This window comes from Aspergillus nidulans, chromosome VIII (assembly GCF_000011425.1).
Source record: "Aspergillus nidulans FGSC A4 chromosome VIII".
Lineage (NCBI taxonomy): Eukaryota > Fungi > Ascomycota > Eurotiomycetes > Eurotiales > Aspergillaceae > Aspergillus > Aspergillus nidulans.
The window spans coordinates 2,936,534-2,958,830 of record NC_066264.1 but is presented as its reverse complement, the minus strand read 5'-3'; the positions used below and the strand labels follow the sequence as shown (position 1 = coordinate 2,958,830).

Sequence of the window (22,297 nt, the reverse complement as noted above, 5' to 3'; positions counted from 1 at the left end):
CATCTAGTGCCCGCATTTATCCTAAACCCCGGGAGCCAGCACAGACATCTATCGGCCTTTAGGCTTATTTGCGGGTCACTCTGGGATTACCAATCATCATGTGCCATAAGCCTGAGTATATGCAGGGTCTTGTTCCATGCTATTCGACATCGGCTTGCTCGTACGGGCTTGCCGGGTCAATATGATCAAGCTGTATGAACAAAATAACAAAATTGAGACTATATTATGACTATATGACCATTCAATGCGATGTATGCAACGCATTCTAACGACTACATAGCAGCTTTCTTTTAAGCTTTTAAGCAAGCAACAGCTCTTTCAATCTCAGCGGCAATCGCGTCCACAAGCTCTTTGACCTCACCCTCTGCCAGCAAGCCACCCTCAACACGGACCCCAAAGCCAATACTATCCGTGGCTGGATCGGGACCAATATCAAGGAAGATATTCTGGTCTGGCAAGTAAGATGTATCGAGGCTATCTATCGATGTAGATGATGGGGGTAGCGGCTTAGAAGGAATGAAGTCTGTCGGAACGCCGATGCGAAGGGGTTTGAAGAACCCGGCTTCACTTTTCTCGTCATTGGCTTGCTGGCTGGGGGTGGAGGAAGTGCTGTCCTGCATCCAAAGCAGATTAACCCACATATTGAATAGCGGTGTTACCTCTCCATTTTCCGGGTTAAGCCATGTTAGGACTTTACGAAGCGAACTCTGCTCATACGGTACCCGTTCTGCGAGGGATCTCTGAATGTTTCTCGCCTGCTTGAGGACACACTCTTTCTCTTCATTGCCCAGACTGGTTAACACATCCTCCACAACAAACGGATTGACGTTCAAACAGGGTCCCGGGACCCTTTCAATTCCATCGAACGCAGCCAAGCGCCCATTCTGATAGAGTCCCATGACGGGGCTCTCAACGCCAGTGGATCTCGCAAGGCAGCGCGCAACAGCGAGGAGGATGATCGTCTGAAGGCTGAATCCCGCGGATCGACATATTTTCTCCATCGTAGATAGATTGGAGACTCTTTCCCATTCGCCAACGAACAACTGTTCGTTGTTTGCAATTGATTTCTGCGTACCGGCGCTCCTGACAAGAGTCGGTGTAGCGGGCTTAAGAGTCGAGGTCCAGTAATCCTTCTCGTTGACATCGAGGTTGGAGAGAGCACGAAGTGAAAAGTCCACGAGGGCAGGGAAGTCTGGGGCTGTGGTAAAATCTGTTGGCTGATCGTCGTAGAGTTTACCAAGTTCAGAGACAAGCATCGGAATGCTCCATGCATCGTACAGAGAGTGATGGATAATAAGCAGGATGCCATCCCTATCCGCAGCCTTGAGGTGCCGTAATCGCACAGGCGGGGAAGAGAGGGAGGATGGGTGCAACGCTTCCTCGCGGGCGTGCGCTCTGGCTAGGTCGGCAATATTGTCCGCAGATTCGATGACTCTGAATGCATCCGAGTTTTCTGCAGGTGTTCTCAGAACAATCTGCACAGCCTCTGAGTCCGAGGTAGCTGCAAAGGCCGTCCGTAGCACAGGATGTCGCTTGCGAAGATCGGCCCACGCACACTGGAGCTTATCGGCATTGATACGCTTATCATCACGAGCGACAAAAGCCCAGGGTGCTTCGAACAGTTTCCGGTCTGACTTGAGCCAGCCAACCAGGTGGTGAAATTGGCCAGGGAGAACGGGGATAATTGTTTCGATCTCTTCTTTGCTGAGATGCAGATTAGAGATGACGGTTTGTTCGACGTGAGGATAATCCTTAATCAAGGACGAAGTTCCATGAACTGGGTTGTGCCCGTTTGTCGTGGTAGAGACTTCGGATTCTAACTGCACACGCGTACTTATACCGCGCAGCGTATTCCCCTGAAGAATATCCCCAACACTGACTTTCAAACCCTTTGTGCGGCAAAGAGAAGCGAGCCTGATAGCTGAAAGAGAGTCAAGCCCGAGGTTGAAAATGCTCGTGGTTGGCTTGATATCGTCAGTAGAGATTCCCACGACGTCTGCTAGAACAGATCGAATGGTTTCCTCATGCACTGGCACAGGCGTAGAGGGCGCAGAATCCGGCTTCGAGCCGTCAGTCACCGGTTGCCCGAATCTCGAACTCGCCCGTTCTAACGGCAGTCCTCCCAGTCCCTGCGGTACCGCCGTGACACATCTTGCGGGATGCTCGACGACATCACAGAAAACCTCGACGTATTGACTGAGGAAACTCTCAAGCATTTTCTGGTTAAGGTAGGCACCATTTGCCGTAGCCCTAACAATGACCCCGTCGTGAGAATGGTCAACCTCGACATTGAGTTTATATTCCGCGTCAACGACGAAATCCTCATCTTCATATGATGTCCAAATCTCCTGCTCGTTCAGGATACCCTGAGAGAGCGCGGCACTCTTCTGGAACACAAAGAGTGCATCAAACAACTGCTTCGAGTCAAGATTTCCCTCTTGACGCAGCGTATTCTGAATAATTCTCAGCGGTGCATGCTGATGTCTTTGTGCTTCGACGCCATCCCTTTGGAGCCGTTGCGCAAGAGCGCAGTTACTCATAAATGTGGGATCAAGCGTTATTCGTTGCGCGACAGTGTTGAATAATGGTCCTAATGTACGGTCTGCCTCAGGGTGAGGCAGTGTTCGGCCGGCTAAGACTTGACCGAACACGACGTCACGGGTTCCGAGAAGGTGCGCGTAGGCCTTTGCGTAGGAAAGCAGGGAGACAGTTTGGATTGTGACGGACATGGTCTTGCAGGATTCTGTGATTGAGTGGAGGGGTAGGGGAATGCGATTTTTCGCGGTTAGCATATTTGGAGTGCTGTCGAGCTTGGGTAGTGGACAGATCTCAACAGGTACATAGTCTCTGAGCCTGTCCACCCAGAAGGCACAGGATTCGTCTTGCCCTGAGAGCATGTAGGGGACCATTTCTGAGAACTGTGGTCGTTGAGCAAGGGTTCCTCCTGCATAGATTGTTGCAAGGTCCTCGAAGACGAACGGTAGGGAAGCACCGTCGTAAAGGGAATGATGTAGGACAACTATGAGGATCCTATAGCCTGGCTGGTTGACAAGAACAGAACGAATCGGTGGCCTCTCAAAAGATGCCTCTTCACAGAACGTATAGAGGTTCATAACCTCAGACAGAGCATTGGCGCCTGATGGCATATTGATCTCACTCCACTCAAACTTAGGCTCTTCATGCACGGCACCAATCCAGCTCTCTCCTAGATCCGGGATGAGGTGAAAAGACGTGCGCAGAATTTCGTTAGCCTGAACAACGTGACGCAGGGCCTCCTTGAGCTTCTCCACTTTCACGTTGTCCCTGAGACGGATTGGATGAGGATTAATATACACCTTCCCTCCAGAGCTGATCGTTTGCGTGATCATTCCTGATTGCAGTGGTGTACATTCGAACAACGACGTGATGGAGTCATTCTTTCCAAGCAGAGGAATATGCTTTGCATAGGTTTCGATTGAGATAGCCGTCTCCGTTTTCCCAATACCATTAGTTTGCAGCGCGGAAGAAGATTCAATATGTCCTGTCAACGACCCAACACAGGAAAAACGCATAATTTCCGATGATGAAACCTTGAATCCCTCATCACGCAGCCTTCTGGCAAACTGAAGAGCAGTGACTGAGTCTATGCCAAGACTAAAGAATGAAGCGCCTTTTGATACAGCCTCGACATTCAGTCCACAGAACGTTGCCGTTATTTCTCGTATCCTGCTTTCTGACGAAGTCCAGCTTGACTCGTCCCATTGTACGGATGCACCATGAGACGCAGAGGTAGCTGATCGCACGGTGTTGAAGTTCTCCAAAGGCAAACTTGAACCAGAGACAACTTCAGAAATAACAGCGTCCATCTTCTCAAGGAATTCCTCACCAACTTGCCGTGGTCCAAAGTCTGAGGAGAAGATGCACTCCAATTTGAGTGTATTAGCCGCATTATCGGCTTGCACTTCAAGGGCAAGTGGGTACTCAGACGGCATGTGGCTGTCCAATTCTGCCCAGAGGTTATGGCCAGGTGGAGCAGTGGCGCGGATATACGAGAACAGACAATCGAACAATGGGGCTTCGGACTTCAGCCACTGCTGGATCTTGCGGAGGGGTGTATGCTGGAAGTCTAAAGATCTCGCGGTAGCTCTCTGAACAACCTTCACCACGTCATTAACGGTTTTCAAGTCGCTCATGTTGAGACGCCCAGGGATAGTGGTGATAGCCGGTAAAAGTACCGAGTCCGCCCCTGGGGCGGATATAGTGCGTCCTGACAGGACAAGGCCATAGGTTACATCGAAAATACCGGTGTGGTCCGCTAACAAGAGAGCAAAGACTGCCTGCAGCAGGTTCGGGACTGTCGTCTGGAGTGTTGACGAGCGGGTTTCTAAGTCCGAGAGTTTGGCGTTGCCAGTTCGACGAATGGAAATGGTGTTTTTGATTGCATTTCCGTTGGCTCGGAATATTGTAGGGGTGCATCCAGAAAGTTGCTGCATCCAGTGCCTCTTCGCCTCCTCTGTGTCCTGGGAACAAACATGCCTCAAAAAGACAGACGGTGAGCCTCTCTCCCCGACCTTCCTCCCTTCATACCGTGCCGCAACCTCGTCCAGCATCATCGCAAAGGATTCGCCATCATAGAGCCCGTGATGTATCGAAATAAACAAAGCCAGCGGCTTCCCACTCGCCGAGCTGGCAAGATGGAACCGTGCCGGAGGAACAGTTGATAAATCCGCAATAATGAGTCTCGAGATCTGTCCTTGTTTTTCATTTCGTGCTTGAATGGCTTCATCCAAATCTTCATACTTCCCCTCTGTCCATTGCATTTGATAAGAAGCATTGGACAGGACAACCTGCGCAATCTCCTTCTCTAGTGGCGCAAACGCCGTCCTCAATATCTCGTTCTCCTTCGCCACATCCTCCCAAGAGCTTTTTAGCTTTCTGGTGTCAACATCCTTGTTCAGCTGCAGAATGACATGATTGACATAGAGCTTGCCATCGCCGCTGTTACTGTTCATAGAGCGCGCAATCAGTCCTTCCTGCAATGGGAGACAAGGCCTGACTACGGCAACCTCGACAGCATCCCTAAAAACGCTTCGATACTGGCTTTCCAACTCCTTGCACCGCTGTGCAAAATAATCTGCATGATCATTAACTCCATGCTCAGAAGCTCTAGGCAACCTAGCAAGCTGCTCGACAACCGGGTTGGCCATAATTGCCGCCACACTCGCCGCATATCCAATTCCACGTAGTCTAACCGAGAGCCCAATTGCACTGAGACTGTCAATCCCAATTTCAAAGATGTTCGTCATAGGCGAAAAGCTGTGTGAGTCAGCAGAGATAACTTGGCAAATCTCGCCGACGACGGCTATCTCGTCTGGGTTCAGCGGCCGTTCGGAGCCAGTTCCGTTTGCAATAGCATTATTCCCCTGAAGAACAACCTGCAACGGCAGCTCGGTAAATAATTTTTGCAATACCTTCATATCCGCCTTTCCGCTCATTGCCGCGACGGGGATACTTGTCACGGGCAAGATGAGGTCTGGGACCATATAGGCTGGCAGCTTTTTCGCACAAATATCGCGCAGTTCTTGGCCTAGGGTACCGAAATCAGAGAATAGAAACTGCACCTCCTCATTGACAGTGCGCTTCTTTGCTCTCGACACGAAGGTAATCAGCTGTACCTTGCCGAGGTCAGGATGTTTCGCTACCGTCGTCACAATATCAACGGCAACTGGCGAAGAAGCTCTTAGTACTTCGGAAACCTCGCCGAGTTCTAGTCTCTGCCCACGGATCTTGGTTTGGTCATCTCCACGTCCAAGGTACTCAACCGAATCATCAGACATAAGCCGGCCGATATCACCGGTACGGTACATCTTGGCACCGTTGGGGCCAGTGATAAAATTTGCGGCAGTGGCATCAGGGCGATTCAGATATCCTCTCGCCACAAGATCACCACTGAAACATAATTCGCCAGTCTGGCCCCGAAGTGCGTACTTCATGGTCCCAGGGATCAGAACATGCGCTGTGCAAGCTGTAAGAGGGGGGCCGATATTGCGTAGGTTTGTGGACGGGTTGATATGCGCAAATGTACAGCCAATCGTTACCTCCGTGGGACCATAGGCGTTCACGATAGCCACGTTCGGTGCTGAGGCCCAGGTGTCGAGGACTTTCTGTGTGATTTTCTCCCCGCCCACTGTCATGAACCGCAGGTTGGGGCATTGCTGGGGCGTGATGTCGCTCTGGTCGACGAGACTGGGAACGAAACTGGCGTGTGTAATGCTCCATTTGGATAGAGTCGTCCCGATATCATCAAGGATCATAGGCCGCGGGGCAGTCACAGTGGCCATGCCATGGCGCCATGGGAAGAACATCTCCAGCAGGTGCGGGTCGAAGGCGCGGTTTGCTTGCGCTAGATAGCGACCTGTGCCACCCAGCTTAAGCGTATCTGGTGCAATGCGGCATGCAAACTCAGATATGGACTCGATGAAGGACGACAGGTTCGCGCGAGTGACCATGACGCCTTTGGGTTTGCCGGTCGAGCCGGAAGTGAATAGCAGGTATGAGACATCATCTGGATGGGAGCTGTAGTCTTTGTTTGTCGATGGCATTTCGTCCAATGATCTCTGCAGGGCAGGGTCGTCAATACACTCCACGCGACAGGTATCAGGAGCACCGGCAAAGGAATTCCTGAGACCCAGTTCCGTAAAGACAACCGGACACTTTGCATCCTCCAGCAAGAACGCCTTTCGATCGGCTGGCAGACTCTCATCAATAGGAAGGTATGTATTCCCGGACTTGAATATGCCAATGATGATGGGGTACGACGCTAATGTCCGTCCTGCACAGACACCGACGACTCGATTCTTGTACCTAAATGAAGCCAAGTACGCAGCAACACGGTTTGCTGCGCTGTTTAGAGAGCCATAACTCATGGCTTCTTTTTCAATTCCGTTTGTACTGATACTGGACGCCACCTCGACGGCTGTCCAGTGCGGGTGAGTGTCGGCGAACTTCTCCAGCCAGTAAGTTGGGGCCTGGTGAATTGAATTCGCGACTTCATGGCTCACAATCCTGTTGGATAGGGATCGTAGGTCAGACGGAAGCCGATTCACGAGCCCGCTGAGAGATTCATCAGGCGATAAGAGCATTTCCGAGATGAGAGCATCGATCTGGCGAACAAAAAGGCGTAAATGTTCACGGCTGAAGATCCGACTATCGCTTGATGCCTCCAGGGTCATGTTTCCGCTTGGCGACTGGAAAACATTCATGGCCATGGGATGCTCAACATGCAGGCCAATCTGGTCTTCAAGCTCATGCCAGAGACCAGGCAGGCTCGCAATTTTTCTGTCCTTTGATTCGTCAAGCGCGTGGAAATTGAATACTGCAGGGTACAACGGCTCTCCTCTCTGCCGCTTAAGGGCCTTCCGAATATCTCTCGCATGAACATGTCGATGCTTCCACGATTGCAAGGAGAGCCGGTGCTGTTCTGCCAGGATCTTCCTCACTGTCGTATCCCCTTCTACTCGGAACGGAACCGGAACAACAGATATAAAAGGACCGACTGCGCTTTCCAAGGACGGATCAAAGACGCGGTCTGATAACGTCTCCGCAAACACCGTCCCCGACAGGCCCAGATAAGACAGGCTGACGAACGCCCATGCCGCCCTAATGATCGACGCAACAGATTTCAGCCCTAGATCTGCTGCGACTTTCTCTAAAACTGGGAAGGACGAGGTTATTGACATCGCCTCGGATATCAGTTTGTATTCTGGCGCCGCGCCTGGTGAGACCCGTTTACCTGTGAGATCGGGCCAGACGGGGACGTCGAGGGCGGCGTACGGCTTGAGCTCCAAGGACCAGAAATCAACAGCTTCGGCGTATTTGCTTGGAGTTGGGAGCACAAGCGCGAGGGCGGGGGTCAGCTGGGTGCGAAGAGGCGGTTTGTAGGTATATGCGGCGCGGACATCGTCCATCAAGAACTTGAGGGAAGGCTCGTCATGGATTGAGTGGTGGAGTGTCAAGACCATGACTCGTTCGGTGCCTTCTTCCAGTATTGTGACTGCCCAAGGAGGATGGCAGAAGTAGTTCTTCTGGTGCGCCGTCATGATATCCCGCACTCGGTTCTTTAGCACCCAACTCCACTCTTCCTTCCTGTAGGTATGAGCCTCCCAATCCACCGCCGGAAGCTTATACACAACCTGCAAAATAGAAAATCCCGAATCCTTAGCCTGTTTCTTATTCTTTGCCTCCGTCTGTGCGACAGGTATAAACCCCGTCCGGAGCGTCTCAGTCTTCTGGCACACGGCATACCAAGCTTGTCGTAGTCGGGGAATGTCGACAGACCTATCAAGTCTGAAGAAATGATTGCTCCAGTACATGTCGTATGTACCCATTGTCTCAGTAAGCAAGCTCTCCTGGATAGCTGTGGCGCGGATCGTTGTAAACGCGTCCTTCTCAGGGATCTTTGCTGCTGCTGCGACGAGGGTATGCCATATCTTGTTGAAGGAGACGATATCGAACTTGTCGTTGTGAGGGCTAGCTGAGTTTGCAGATGAACTGAATGAAGTAGACTGGGCTAATCTGACAAGATCCTGGATAGTGGTGCAGGCCAGGACATCCATAACAGAAAGACCAAACCCGGCCTCCTTGAGCCTAAATGCAAGACGCGTGGCACAGAGTGAGTCAACACCTAGACTGCGTAATCTATTGCTCTTTGTGATAGTCGAGCTCTCAACATGCACCAGCGCTGCCACTGTCTCGATGATCTGAGTGGCCGTGGCAGCATCATCCTCATCTGCATCTCCGGGGCCCTCAGGGTTAACGTTGTTCTCCCACTTGTCAATATCAACCGCTGCGTACGCAGCCTGTAAAGCGCGTCGATCGACCTTTGCAGATGGCGTTTTTGGTATCTTCTTGACAATAAGATACACAGAGGGAATCATGTTCTCTGGCAGGACATTGCGCGCCTGAAGGCTTGCTGCACGGGCAATATCTCTACCAGTGTCGTCAAGCACCAACAAACCTTCATCCGCATCACCAGCAGCCTTCGGGGCGCACAAGAACGCAACAACAACTCTGACTGGCCTGTCTTTCCTGCTAAGTATCATAGTCTCCACGCTCTCGACGAGTTCATGACACCCTCTCAGCGCAAAACTTATCTCCGACAACTCAATCCTAATGCCACCTAGTTTCACAAGGTCATCAACACGCGTGATGTACTCCAGACTCCCATCAGATAGCATGCGGACAAGGTCACCCGTATAGTAAAGCCGCTGCCCAGCGTCCTCATTCCAGATATACTTCGTGTCCGTTACGTCCTTTAAATTCAAGTATTCTGGTGAAAGCTGAGGGCCACCTAATGCAAGCTCTCCAATGGCATTCTTCATGAGCACGCGCTTATCTTTGGACATCACGAAGACCGAAACACTGCTCATTGGCCACCCGATATTCGCACTTTTGACGGATCTATGTTCATTGCCGAATTCGCGGATCGTACTGACGACCGTCGCCTCCGCGGGGCCGTAGGTATTGAACGCCCTCATGTCTGTCCCCCAATCATCCGCAACACTCTGTGTCAATTTTTCGCCGATCATTGTTACGACTTTAAGCGTTTTGCATGATTTCCTCGCGACACCAGCCGCAAAGGCAGGCGTGAGATGGGCGTGCGTTGCCTTGGTGATATTTGCAAGTTTAGGGAAAGATTCGAGCATTATCTCCCTCGTGCCAGAAATAAGCGCGCCTCCTAAGCCCCAAGTGTAGAAGAGGTCTTGGATGGAGACATCGAAGGTTGGTTGCGAGAATTGGAGGCAGCGAATGGGACTGCCGTCTTCGTTACCCGGGATATCGGTCTGGAGGGAGCGCATGCTAGAGACGGCGGCTGAGTGCGTAATGGGTACGCCCTTGGGAGCGCCAGTTGTGCCACTCGTCCAGATTAGGTAGGCTGTATTTCTAGGGGTTGCTCGGTGTCTGCTTGACTGTGGGGTATTGTCGCTCGAGACATTCTGAATGAACTTGCTAACATCAATAACTCTGACTCCAGCTGGAACAGCATTCTGAGGTTGTGGCGTATCGAGACCAGAAACCAGAAGGATACCGGCACTAGTTCGCGCAATGAGATCATGGCGACGCTGTGCTGGGGAAAGTGTATCAATGGGACACCAGGCGCCTCCTGCCTTGAGGATACCTAGGATCGCAACATACAAGGGTGGACTCTTCTCGATGCAAATCGGAACAGAAGCATCTCTCAGATCACCACAAACCTGGAGCAGATGTTCCGCAAGAGCTTCAGCCATAGCGTTGAGTTGGGCATATGTCCAAGTGATGTTTCCTGGATGATCATCATTATCAAGGTCCTGCTTAAATACTAGAGCTGGGTCATTTGGATGCGAGAGGGCATGGTCTTCGAACTGTGATTGTAGGAGTGCTCCTTCGCTGACTTCTGGAGCTGTAATTGGACTGGGGTTCGCTTTCGATTTCAGAGCTAAGCTGGCTTGAAGAGGAGCATCTTCGAAACTCGAGTCCGGGTGGTTGAGGATGTAGCTGACGATATCATCCATTTGTTTCAGCATGATTTGAGCTCCGGTAGAGTCGAGTTTCGTGTCGAAACTAGCCCGCAGCGTCAACGTCGAGTCCGGATTGGGGACCACCTCGATCATCACAGAGAAATCATTTGCCATAGCGGGATGTTGGACAGAACTCCAGGTTTGAGAAGGTTTCATATCAGTGTCAAAGTCCTGGTATGCGAGGACTGTGTCATAGGGAACCTTGCCATTTACGGTCACAGATCCTAGCTGAGGCTGGAGGTGTGAGAGCGCTTTTGCATTTGAAGACGACAGATAGTGGACCACTGATTGGTTTGTCAAGGATCCGGAACCCTTCAATTGCTGGACGGAAATTCTGGAAGGCGTTATCGTAAAGGTCGGACCAATGCAGTCTTTCGAATCGGGATCAAGTCGTCCAGACATCACACTTCCCAAAACTACGTCCTGATCCGGCGTAGCTGTGTAGCTGAGAACTACCGCACCCCATGCTGCCTGCAGCACAGAGAGTGGTGTAGAGCCAATGCTTTTTGAGAGTTTTTTGAGGGCTCCGTAACTGAGTTGAGAGGTGACCTCAGCACAGCCAGTGCTTTTCTGGGCCGGCGCTCGATGCGGAGTGAGAGATGGAAAGGGGAGGAGAGAGTAACCTTGTAGATATTCCCTCCAGAATTTGGATGTGGAAGTGTGATCTGCCTGGAAGTGGTGTTTGACGATGTGGGTTAGTGAGGTTCGCTGCGGTAGTGTGTTTCCGGAGTACGCTGACGAGACATCTTGCAAGAGGAGCTGTAGAGAGCCGCCGTCGAAGATTCCGTGGAACATGCTGAGGATCATGATGGACTTCGTCGATGACTGCACCAAAGACAGCTTCCAGGGAGGTCTCCTCAATGTGATTGATTCTTCAGCACTCCGAAGAGCGTGGTCGATAATGTCGTTTTCTGCGGAGCACTCTGTTAGGGCTTGTGTAAACGTTCCAGTCCCTGGATGAGACGCCCTCAGCCGTCAAGATGCACTGTGCAAACGGGGCCAGCTCATCGTCGACCATACAGAAGACCGTCCGGAAAGAGTCATAGTTTGAGATAACATCGAACCAGGCCTTCTTGAGCTTCTCAATGTTGGTACGGGGCTCAAGTGGAAGGACAGTATGATAAATGTATGTTGGTTTCTCATAGGACTGTTCCGCAGAGCTACGCAGAAAACTAGTCAACATCCCGGATTGAGTAGCAGTGGTAGGAAGGACTTCATGTATCGTGTCCGCGGGCACGTCAAGGGATTCTGCGCAAAACATGCGATATCGCCGGCCGAATGACTGCAGTCTTAACTGCAAGTCGTTTGTTATACTGCCCTTCTGAAGTATCCCATTAGGCTCGCCATTTTGATTCGTCAGCATGCTCTGGACGAGAGAGACAAGCCGCTGGCATGTATGTGTTTGCAGCACTTCGCCGACGGACAGCCCATGGACCCCATTGTCTCTCAGCTTCTGTAGAAAACGCATTGCTCCTAGACTGTCGATGCCTACCGAGTACAGCTCTGTCCCGGGCTTTATTGCGGAATCACTCACGTCCCCTGTTTCCGCAACGAGTCGAATCACCAGCTGCTGTACTGACGATGCGGCCTCATCTGAATGCCTCCAACATTCTGCACTTTCTTCACTGAGGCCATTCTTGATTGGAACATCAGGCTTCTCTTGCAGCTGGACAGCCAACGCTTTTCGATCGACCTTTCCGGAACTCGACCTGGGCAGCACATCAAAAAATGTGTAGGTAGTCGGGCACATGAAGCTCGCAAGATGCTGCGCAGCATTTTTTTTTGCTTGCTGTGCAATTTTCTCACGCCCCTCCCCATCCGCAGCATCTACCACAAGACAAGCGACAATCTGCTCGCCCCCGTTTGACTTGCTATCTCTCTTTACCACAACCGCAACGGCCTCCCGAACACCCTCCACAGCCGCGACAACAGACTCAATTTCACCCAGCTCAACTCTGCGTCCATTTATCTTGACCTGATCCGTGCGGATTCGGCCTAGGTACTCAATGACCTGGTGCCCGCTTTCGTCCCAGACGATGCGGGCCTTGTCGCCAGTGCGGTAGAGGGGTCCAAATTCCTTGCTGCGAATGAAGACTCTAGCTGTTACTTCGGGGAGATTGAGATAGCCTTTGCTGACTTGGGGGCCGCCAATTGCCAGTTCTCCAACTGTACCGGTAGGGACTAAGACAGGGACTTGGGAGTCGGGGGATAGAATAAACATCGCACAGGTTGGTAGCGGCCGTCCAATGATAGAACCACGCATGTGACGCTTGAAGGGAGCGACGTAGGTACAGTTGATTGCTCCTTCCGTTGGACCGTATGCATTGACCAAGGTCCTCGGTCTTCTGGTCTCGGCGTCTCCATTCATAACATTATCCAGCGCGAAGTTGTCAATAACTGTCCGGTTGAGCTTTTCTCCCATGGACCACAGCGCCTCAAGGGTCTCCAGCCGGTCAGGTCTGAGAAGCGTGGCAAGACTCGGCGTAGCCATCATGACTGTCGCTCTGCTCTCATTGATGGTGGCTTCGAGATTGGCGAGGGTAAGTCTGCGATCAGCAGAGCAGAGCGTGCCACCAGTGCTTAGGGTGACAAAAATCTCCATGAGTGAAGGGTCGAAGGATGGCGAAGCAAACTGGAACCAGCGGAAGTTGCCTGGTGATTCGCCGGGGAGAGGAATTGCAGTGGCGTGGGAGGATATGGAGCATGATGCTGCGAGATGGCTGATTTGCACACCTTTCGGCTTACCGGTTGAACCGCTGGTGAAGAGGAGATAAGCAGTCTGGTTCTGCTCAATGGTTATGTGGTCTAAAGAGGGTCGAGAATAATCAGCTGGTTGCTCGCCACACATCTGCCGCCATTTGGAAACTTCGGTGACATTAACCCATGTAGACGTCGACCGGGAGCTTTCAGCACTGATGGGCGGTTTTGATGAGGTCCCGAGGACAATAGGAGCATCAATATCGCTAAGAATCTCCTGTATTCGTCGGGCAGGAACGTCTTGAGGTATAGGACAGAAAGCGTGGCCAGCTTTCAGGACGGCGAGGTATGAGATGTAGAGCTCCGGTGAAGTGGGCATGTGAACAGGGATAATCTGTCCATGTTTTCGAGAGTCGCGTAGAAGTGATCTAATATGGAAGGCTAGATTGGTAGCAGCGCTATCGAGGGCCGCATAAGTGATGATGCTATGCTCTGATCTGTGCGTTTTGGATGAAAGGGAATGAATGAAATCTAATGCGATAAAATGCGGGTTCTTGCGAGCCCAGTTCTCGAATGCGGAATGCAAGAGATGCGGGTTGGTCGTCGAATTCTCGACGCCGTTCGCCTGCGCAGTTGGGGGTATCATAGACGGCGGGAAATTCAGAATGGACAATTCAGGCTGCGATGTCGATGGCGACTTTAGTGGAGAAGACTCGCAGATGTGCAGTAAAAGCGTGCGCAGTAGCTGTTCTACCGCTGCATCTGGGATCAGCCGTCGAGGATAGGCGAAGCTAAGGTGAAGAACATTCTTCTTCTTCCTATTGCTGTCCGGCTCGATGAAGAGTGTGAATGCCTGGAGCAATCAGTACCTCTTCAGGAATCCGATCTGGGGACTTACATTCGGCTGGAATTCACGTCGTCCATTCTCAGGCTCGACCCGTCCCAGCTCAGCATAGAACTGCACATCGTTCTCGTGGTTCGTGTCCACCTCACGACAGACTAACTCGTTGGAAGCAGCAGAAGCGATAATGATTGATGTCGACTTCTCCAATGCAAACGGTTCATGACGAGTGGAGTAGAACGCGATATCGTCAAGACCCGTCAATCCAGCGATGAACCGCGCATAGCCCTGAACCAAGCCGTCAATCACGTCACCGTCAACGGCAGAGCTGGCACTGCAGACCAAACTTGTCCGCTGGCACGTACCGGCCCCGTCAATTGGTTTATCAAATGCTCCGGCATATGCTTCGATCGTATCAAGCGCCGGGACCTTAGTGACAGGGACAGCTCCAACTTGAGCTGGCTGTAAACAGACCCCCTGGCCCTGGTCTTTTGCCAGCGTATCACGTTCGACCAAGCTGCCGCTGCCACGGCTCTGGCGTTCCTTACTGGCACTGCGACTCCGAAAAGCGCCCGAGACCCGAGAAAGCCCGGTAGCGACATATCTGCGGAACGAGCCAGCCAGCTTACGTTTCCCCATTGCCATTTTGATCACGAAAAAACGATGCCAAACACAAGGCCCGCAACAAGGCGGGCTTACTGTGAGTAAAGTACCCTCTCCAGACCTCTAGCAAGGCAGGGAAACCACCGCGTGGGATGCAGGAACAGTCGATTGATCTGTAATACATGCGCCCTCATTGGCGAGCAAGCAGAGTGGTGCGTCACACAGTGATTGGCTGTGAGGCGGGGCGGGGAGCTGTCTCTAGTAGAGGAGCACAGACGCAAATGCCGAGCGGCAGGAGCTGTCAACCTTGAAGGGGGGAGCTGTCTGTGTTTTAGTTAAAATTTTTTTTTTTACGTGGGATACAGAGCTCGGAGAGGTCCCGTTGGCGGTTAAAGCGTGGCGTGAGGTCGCGCGCTGTCCTGCGTCCAGTCTTTCTGTCTTGTTACACGGAACCTGAACCAGTCAGGTGAGGCCCGTGGGACGCCGGTCCACGGACGACGTCCGTTTTATCTGATAAGATTGATAAGATTAAATACTTACGATACATACAGTACGGTATTCTGTACTCATTACTCGAGTCACAACTCAAGCGTACTGCCGTAATTTTGCAAACCTCTAGCCCCGCGGCATGTTCCTGGAGCTTGAGGCATCTGCCAATCTCTAGACTACTGGAGGTGGAATCTCAGTCGACGACTCGCTATGCCGTGAGAATGTGAGAAAGACAACGAGTTATTGACCATCTCGGTCTCAATCAACCTGCTGCTACGTGTTTCTCCGCTGAACGCCAGCATTCTTTCAACATAATGGCCTCCGCCGACAAACTCCCCCTGATCCGGCTCCCTGAGCCATACAAAACAACCTACCGACTCCAGGTGGTGTCCGTCCAGCACGGCACGCGCAAGCTTCAATTGCGACGGTCGCCGCGCGTCGACGATGGCCTGCCGCCTCCAGAACCCCTTCACCGCGACTCGTTCCACTTCACTGACCTTCGCGAGCCCGATCCCTATACGACACCGCCCGAGGGGAACAACTCGGCATGGGCCAGGGCACAGCGAAGCCCCGTCACATACTGGAACTGGGAAGGACAGGAGCCGCCGACGGTAGCGCAGATCTGGAATGTTCTCTATGCGCTCCTGACATTGCGCACCGAGTTTGAGATCTTCCGCGCTGTGCTTTCGGGCGAGGGAAGGGAGCTGTTGGCTCAGGAGTTACAAGCAGTCGGGCTGGCGACTTCACATCCCAGCCCTTCAGCGCCGCCCGGTCAGATTCTCCCGCAGTCTGCAGGCACGCCCGATCAGCTGGTGATATACCGCAGCACGTTCTGGCAGGGCGCCGGGTCGCCGTTCGGGTCGAGGCCGGTATGGGTATGTGATCCAGACATCTATACGTCGCTTCGCCGGCCTTTGACGGCGTTCCCCGTCCATCCTGTCCAGCATACATTGACAACCAAGACGTCTGACGTGCGCGTTCACGCTCTCCATCCCATTCGACCGCGTAAACCGACTCCCGGGTCGAAAATGTACAGTCGATATATACCCCAGCTGGATGAGTTCTTCTCGCTCTGGGCGTTAGACTATCGAGACGACGAGCATCTGCGGCTGTTTCACATGTGGCAGAACGATCCTCGAGTTGCCAGAGGCTGGAACGAGACGGGGACACTCGAGCAGCACAGGGAGTATCTTCGGAAACTCGAAGAAGATCCTCACCAGATTGCCGTTCTGGCCAAATTCAATAATACGTTCTTTTCGTACCACCAGATCTACTGGGCTAAGGTGTGTTGCCTACGTCTAGTTCAAATTGTTTTTCGCTGACAACGTCCAGGAAGACAGCATCGGCGCACACTACGACGCCGACGACTGGGATCGCGGGCGCCACTCGCTAGTTGGCGACGTGCGCTTCCGCGGCCAGCATCGGGTAATAGTCTGGTGGTGCAGTATCATGCATTATATGTTCCTGGATGAGTCACGCACGAGGTACATTGTCGGCGAGCCGGAGTTCACGAATCTGACAGTGCTGGCCTACGATCACGCTACGGGATTTGGTCTCGAGAAACTGATCGATCTCCCCCATAAGCGCTCTGCCCTGGTCAAGTGCAGCCGAGAGAAGTTCTTCCAGATCTCGCCCTTCCGATTCGATGGGTCCGACCATCTGGAGAGGGATCCGTATCGGGCGTTGAAGTTGTAGCTACGGAGCACTGCCCCTCAATCCATGTACTAGCTATCACGATCAGTGACTATTCAGATAGGCCGGAGTACCGGAGTAGGCGTGATTAACCAAGAAATCAAAGCCAATCCCAGACTAGCATGTGAAAAAGCGCCTTCTGCCGCCCCTTGAGTTCTGTGTGGATCGCATTGCACCATCATGCCATGCCATGCGCTGCAACCCTCCAACGATGCAGTGCACCCCCACCTGCCACAGGGCATACAGAAAACAGGCCCACGCTCATCTCGGTATGCAATATTCATTGGGCGCCGAGTCTAACTCCGACACCGGAGCGCTTTTCAAGTTTCTTCTGGCCTTCTGCCCGATCACCCCCACTGCGATACGCTAAGTGGCTGTACAGCGACAATACATGTGTAAAAATTTCCGGTCAAGTTCCACATCAGATTAGATAATCATCTAATCAGATTGATCAACTTTACGCGACTTGGTTGCTTTTTCTGAGGGCTCTCGAGGACCGAGGCACACAGGCAGTAAAATTGGCTGTGTAGAATCAATCAAAGGAGGACGCAGACGTTTGGAACAAGTTTTCTCTAATCTAACCGGGTATAAACAGAAAATCGCTAGAGTAGAAAGCTATAACAACAACAAAGAAAAAGTCTATATATAACCACACTTTTCACGCCGTAACCTGGCCATTCCTCCGTCTCTCCAAAACCACCGCCGCAATCTTCCTCAGATCCACCTTTCTGACTTTCCCGCTCCCCGTCACGGGAACCGTGGCGTCGACACCCTCCTCCCCAAACACGAACACATGCTGAGGCGCCTTATGCCTCCCCAGGGTCTCGCGCGTCCACGCCCGTAGCTCATCGTCAGACGGCCTCTTAGCGCCCTCCGCAAGGGCGATGAATGCGCCCACGACCTCGCCGTATTTTGAATCCTGGATCCCAATCACAGATGAAAGGGAAATAGAGGGATGCGCCGTGAGCCGCTCTTCGATTTCAAGCGGGTAGATGTTTTCACCGCCTAGACACGACCATCGTCAGCATTATCCCCTGAATACAAGGTTTGGGTGGGGGATGATGGGAGAGGAAGGGGAGGAGTGCATACCCCGAATGATGATATCCTTGAACCGCCCCGTTATAGTACAGTATCCCTCGGGAGTGAAAACCGCCTCATCGCCCGTCTTGAGCCAGACCGTTCCCTCTTCGTCCGTGACCAGTGTCTCGGCGGTCTTCTCTGGGTTATTCCAGTATCCCTTCGTCAATTGGTAGCCGGCCATGCAAAGCTCGCCGCGGGTGCCGACGGGGACAATGGCGCCGTTCGCATCGATGATTTTGGCTTTAGCGTGCGGCATGACCTTTCCGACTGTCTGAAGGCGCGTTTCAATGCTGTCTGTTGTAAGGGCGTTGAAGCAGGTGGGCGATGCTTCTGTTAGGCCTGTACAATTGATCAGTCGGGCTTTGTACGGTTTAAGATGACCGGGAGAAATACCGTAGCTGCTGGTATACTGTCTCATATTCAGCTCCTCGAACAGGCGTTTCATGAGAGGTCGCGGCACGGGTGCGCCGGCGATGATACCCGTGCGGAGATTGGAGCAGTCGAAGTTGGGCGGTTTATCGAACGAGAGAATCGCCTCAAACATGGTGGGAACGCCGTGCAGGGCTGTGCATTTCTCGTCGGAAATGGCGTGCAATGTTGCGAGGGGGTCAAAGGTCTCGCTCGGGAAGATGATCTTGGACCCGTGCGTTACGACGGCCAGCATGCCGAGGACCAGGCCGAAGCAGTGGAAGAGAGGAGGCGGGCAGCAGAGGATGTCGAAGGAGGTGAGGTTCATGCGATCGCCGATGAAGCGCGAGTTGTTTACTAGGTTGCTGGACGCACAAGTCAGTTACCTTCCATTGGGTTTGGGGTCCGGGGGTGGTTGATGATCGGGCACATACTGATGCGTCAACATGGCGGCCTTTGGGTTCCCCGTTGAGCCACTCGTGAACTGAAGATTGCAGACATCTTCGGTCTGTAACTGGCTCTCACGCTCGGGGAGAGTGTTTGGAGGAAGCGGGAGGCCGCGCTCGATGACCTGCGCATAGGTGGTGAAGTCCTTGTATGTGCCGCGAATGACGACGATCTCTTCGAGGGCTTTGGATGTTCCGGATGCCTTTGGGTGTGGACCCAGCTCCGCGAGGACGTCTTCGAGAGAGTGCTTGTTGATGCGGGGGGTCAAAAATAATAACCGACAATCTTAAACATGATCAGTATTCTGAGTTCCATTTAAGAAAAAAAAATTAGAAAACCAGGAGTCAGTACCGGTATGATCCAACGCATAATACAGCTCGCTCGGTGTGTATGTATTATTGAGCACCACGAGAATCGCACCAACCCGCGCCGCAGCAAAGAAAATCGAGATATACTGCTCGCAGTTCCCCGCCATGATGCCTACCCGGTCCCCCTTTTTGATCCCCATCGCCAACATGCCGCGCGCAACGCGATCCGCTTCATCGTTCAGATCTGCGTATGTCCATCGCGCGCCGGTCCAGGGAAAGACAAGACACTCGTAGTCTCCATATTGCAGGCTCTGAAGGGTTAGGAGCTCGCCGAGAGTGACGTCGAGCAATTCCGGTTCCGTCGGCCCATAAACAATGGAGAGCTGCTGGGGTTGAGGGGCTTGCAGGTGCGAAAGCGTCTGTTGGAGGCGGCGGACGGGACCGGCCATGGTGCAGTGCGTGGCAGGCGGGCTGGCAGAAAGATGGATAACGAGCGAGCCGGGCCAGGTGGTTGAACGCAAGTACTTATGCTATCGCGAGGCGAAATGCAGGTCAGGATGCAGGCAGCTTAAATATGACCCAGAGCGCTGGTGAAGTGGGATCCAGCCGTCAGGCTACCTCGGAGCTGGACGATTGACAGCCGAGTCGACGATATTTCTGCTCTAAGCGAGTCAGAGGGAAAATACGGAGACTGCGCGGGCATCCTTGATTCTTCAGCGGTTCGACCATGGCTTGGAGACTCCACTTTCGGCACGAGGGTGACGATATCGGATACGCTGGTTTCATTATCAGATCTGCATGGTAGAGGTCTGGGCTTTTCTGCGACGGATTTTTCGGGTGTTTTGATACTGTCTGTGGTGTGAATATGGGATAGGTTATCCTCATTGGTCGAAATCTTTTCTTGGAAAGAGCTGTCATTGGCAGGCTGATGCAGGGGCCGAATCTGATAACTTTGAAAAATCTGATAACGGATACGCGCGGGATGAGGGGTTACCAACCGACGGCAATGACAATGATTCTGTACTGCTTGTATGCTCAGAAAACTCAAAGGAGTCGGTTACACACGAAATATGGAAATTAAGAAGCACACCGATCAGTTGATTTTTCCATTCATTGTTGATCAGTTCGAGTGATATGTGGTCGCAGATGGACCGCGAAATAGCCGGTTAAATATATATTTTCGCCAACATCACAGCTAGCAGCAACGATCAACGTACGAAACATACTGAACAAACAGCAGTTAGGCCCTCCAAGACAGTATGAGCATTCTAAGAGATATCTTCTGGTCTTCCAAGTCGTTTCAATACCTTGGCGCCACGCGAGCGATGACTCGACGCTCCACTACGGATCAGATAATATTTCGACGACGGCCCGCGTATTATTCGGGCGCCAGCTCGAGCGACAGCGGGGCACAGGATAGCTACGGAACATTCGAGAGCATGATCTGATGGGATGGCAAACCTTGCAATAGTTCTTAACCCTTGAACTGTCCTTCGAATCTGAGTACTAGTTACCGAGATAGTGATGCAGGGACTGAGGGTCTGCGGTTGAACGGGTCCTGCGTCGAAGGCTCGCTTGCTTGGAGACTCCTCACTACCTCAGGCAAAGGTTATTCTTTTCTTTTCTTGGTGTCTTTCACCTTCGGCCAAACTTAGTGGATTTCTTAGCGAGGTCCACGGGACATGACGGTATGACAAACAGTAAAGGTAAGACTGTCATAATTGTCTTTTGTAATGTAATTTTACCTATTGCACTTTCCAGAATTTCAAAATACTTTGAAGACGGTCATATACTGAGTCCTCAACAGGGAAGTGATCGCCCCAGCTGGAGCTTCAGAGTCAAGGCCTTGTTTTCAGCGGTCGACGCGCTTTCTCTCGTAAAAAGAAACAATTCCGCATCCCACGAAGCTCCACTGTAGCTGACAGCTTCCAGAGGGGCTAACTCGTCATGGTATCCAGGTCCGAGTGACCATCTCGGTGCCTGCAGAAGGATCCGACCTCGCTCTGAAGCCATAGCTTCGTCGACCATAGAATACCTTCGTTACCAGGGCAATTTAGACTGAGATGTCTGAAACCTACTGTATCCAGGCCTTCCTTCCCCAGGCTCGTGCTTTCAAAGCCGCTCTCTCCTGTTTTGCCATACCAATACATTCCAGCCAGAGCCAGGGCCCCTCCTATTACTGCTCGGTCGAGCTCGGCCGAACCCAGCCAGGCAGCGCTAGCAGCGATATCCGAAGTTAGTGGCCTCATCGAGTCAGCTTTGGCGCCTGATAGCACGATCGATAAGATCAGGCCCAGGATCGCCGAGATGCACGGAGATACGGCGTTCCATGGCCCTGGCACACCCCACGAATACGAGGTTCTCTGCACCATAACTCGCGAGGCTCGGCCTATCGTCGTGCATTGAGCCCTACATTGACCATATATGGGGCAAGGTAAGCGAGCAGGAGACCAGGGCCCTTATCTCCGCGACTCCCGTCCGAGACTCAATGCTAGTGGCAGGGCGTAAAGCACACTTCGCTCAGCTGCGATGTGTCACGTCTAACATGACAAGGATCGCAATATTCCATCGGCTAGTAGTTATCTATGTGCCACTCAACCAAGAAGGGATGATCTGCATTGTGGAAGGAATCACCTGAGACTGAAGCAGGGTATAAAAACTACACGCGCATTTTCCAGGCGCCAATGGGACACTCTACGAAGGTCAGCAAAGTAGGATATTAGTAGTGACATATCAACTCCGTAAAAGGGGCTTACACGGTCAGAGGACGCAACGGGCCTATGGCCATAATTACTGCAAGGTATTGATCAGACAACGAGAGAGTCATGCGGGTAATCTTCGTCATCACTTGCACAATGCTATCTTGGACTGTGCTCTAGAGCATCTTCCTGCACGCTGAAAGGGTGGAGGGCTGTTTCAAGTGGACAGAATCACAGAGAATCTTTTAAAGACGCTGGGTGACAGTTGACAAGCCGGTGACCGTCACATCACGCCGTCTGGCCGAGACTCGTCTTCATAGCTGAGGCTGACGAACATTACTGTTTTACGAGGTATACAATGGCTGAGCCGGACTTGGAGTGGTGCTTCATAGCTTGGAGGGCTTGGCCTTGCTGGGCATGATTCTGGACAAGGTAAAAAACTAGATACAGGGATATGCGGTTCTGCTGAACTTGTTGACTTCGCGTGCAGGGGAGATT

General features: G+C 52.3%; 3 protein-coding genes across 3 annotated transcripts, besides 1 other annotated feature; 1 reads left to right on the top strand and 2 right to left on the bottom strand.

Moving 5' to 3' along the window:
• Window positions 1–22,297: part of a sequence feature (contig 1.7 1..773302(-1)) that runs on past both edges of the window.
• Window positions 205–14,718, bottom strand: sidC (nonribosomal siderophore peptide synthase SidC; the record flags this gene model as incomplete). Its single annotated transcript, XM_653119.2, has 3 exons — window positions 205–11,360; window positions 11,458–14,085; window positions 14,131–14,718. 3 exons carry the CDS (start codon window positions 14,716–14,718, stop codon window positions 291–293), a joined length of 14,286 nt encoding a protein of 4,761 aa, XP_658211.1. The 3' UTR covers window positions 205–290.
• On the top strand, window positions 15,480–16,860 carry ANIA_00608 (GNAT family N-acetyltransferase; the record flags this gene model as incomplete). Its single annotated transcript, XM_653120.1, has 2 exons — window positions 15,480–16,448; window positions 16,498–16,860. The coding sequence occupies 2 exons, from the start codon at window positions 15,480–15,482 to the stop codon at window positions 16,858–16,860; spliced, it is 1,332 nt and encodes a 443-aa protein (XP_658212.1).
• On the bottom strand, window positions 17,516–19,549 carry sidI (the record flags this gene model as incomplete). The annotated part of the gene is made up of 5 exons (XM_050613360.1): window positions 17,516–17,862; window positions 17,947–18,276; window positions 18,331–18,710; window positions 18,780–19,039; window positions 19,085–19,549. The coding sequence occupies 5 exons, from the start codon at window positions 19,547–19,549 to the stop codon at window positions 17,516–17,518; spliced, it is 1,782 nt and encodes a 593-aa protein (XP_050469183.1).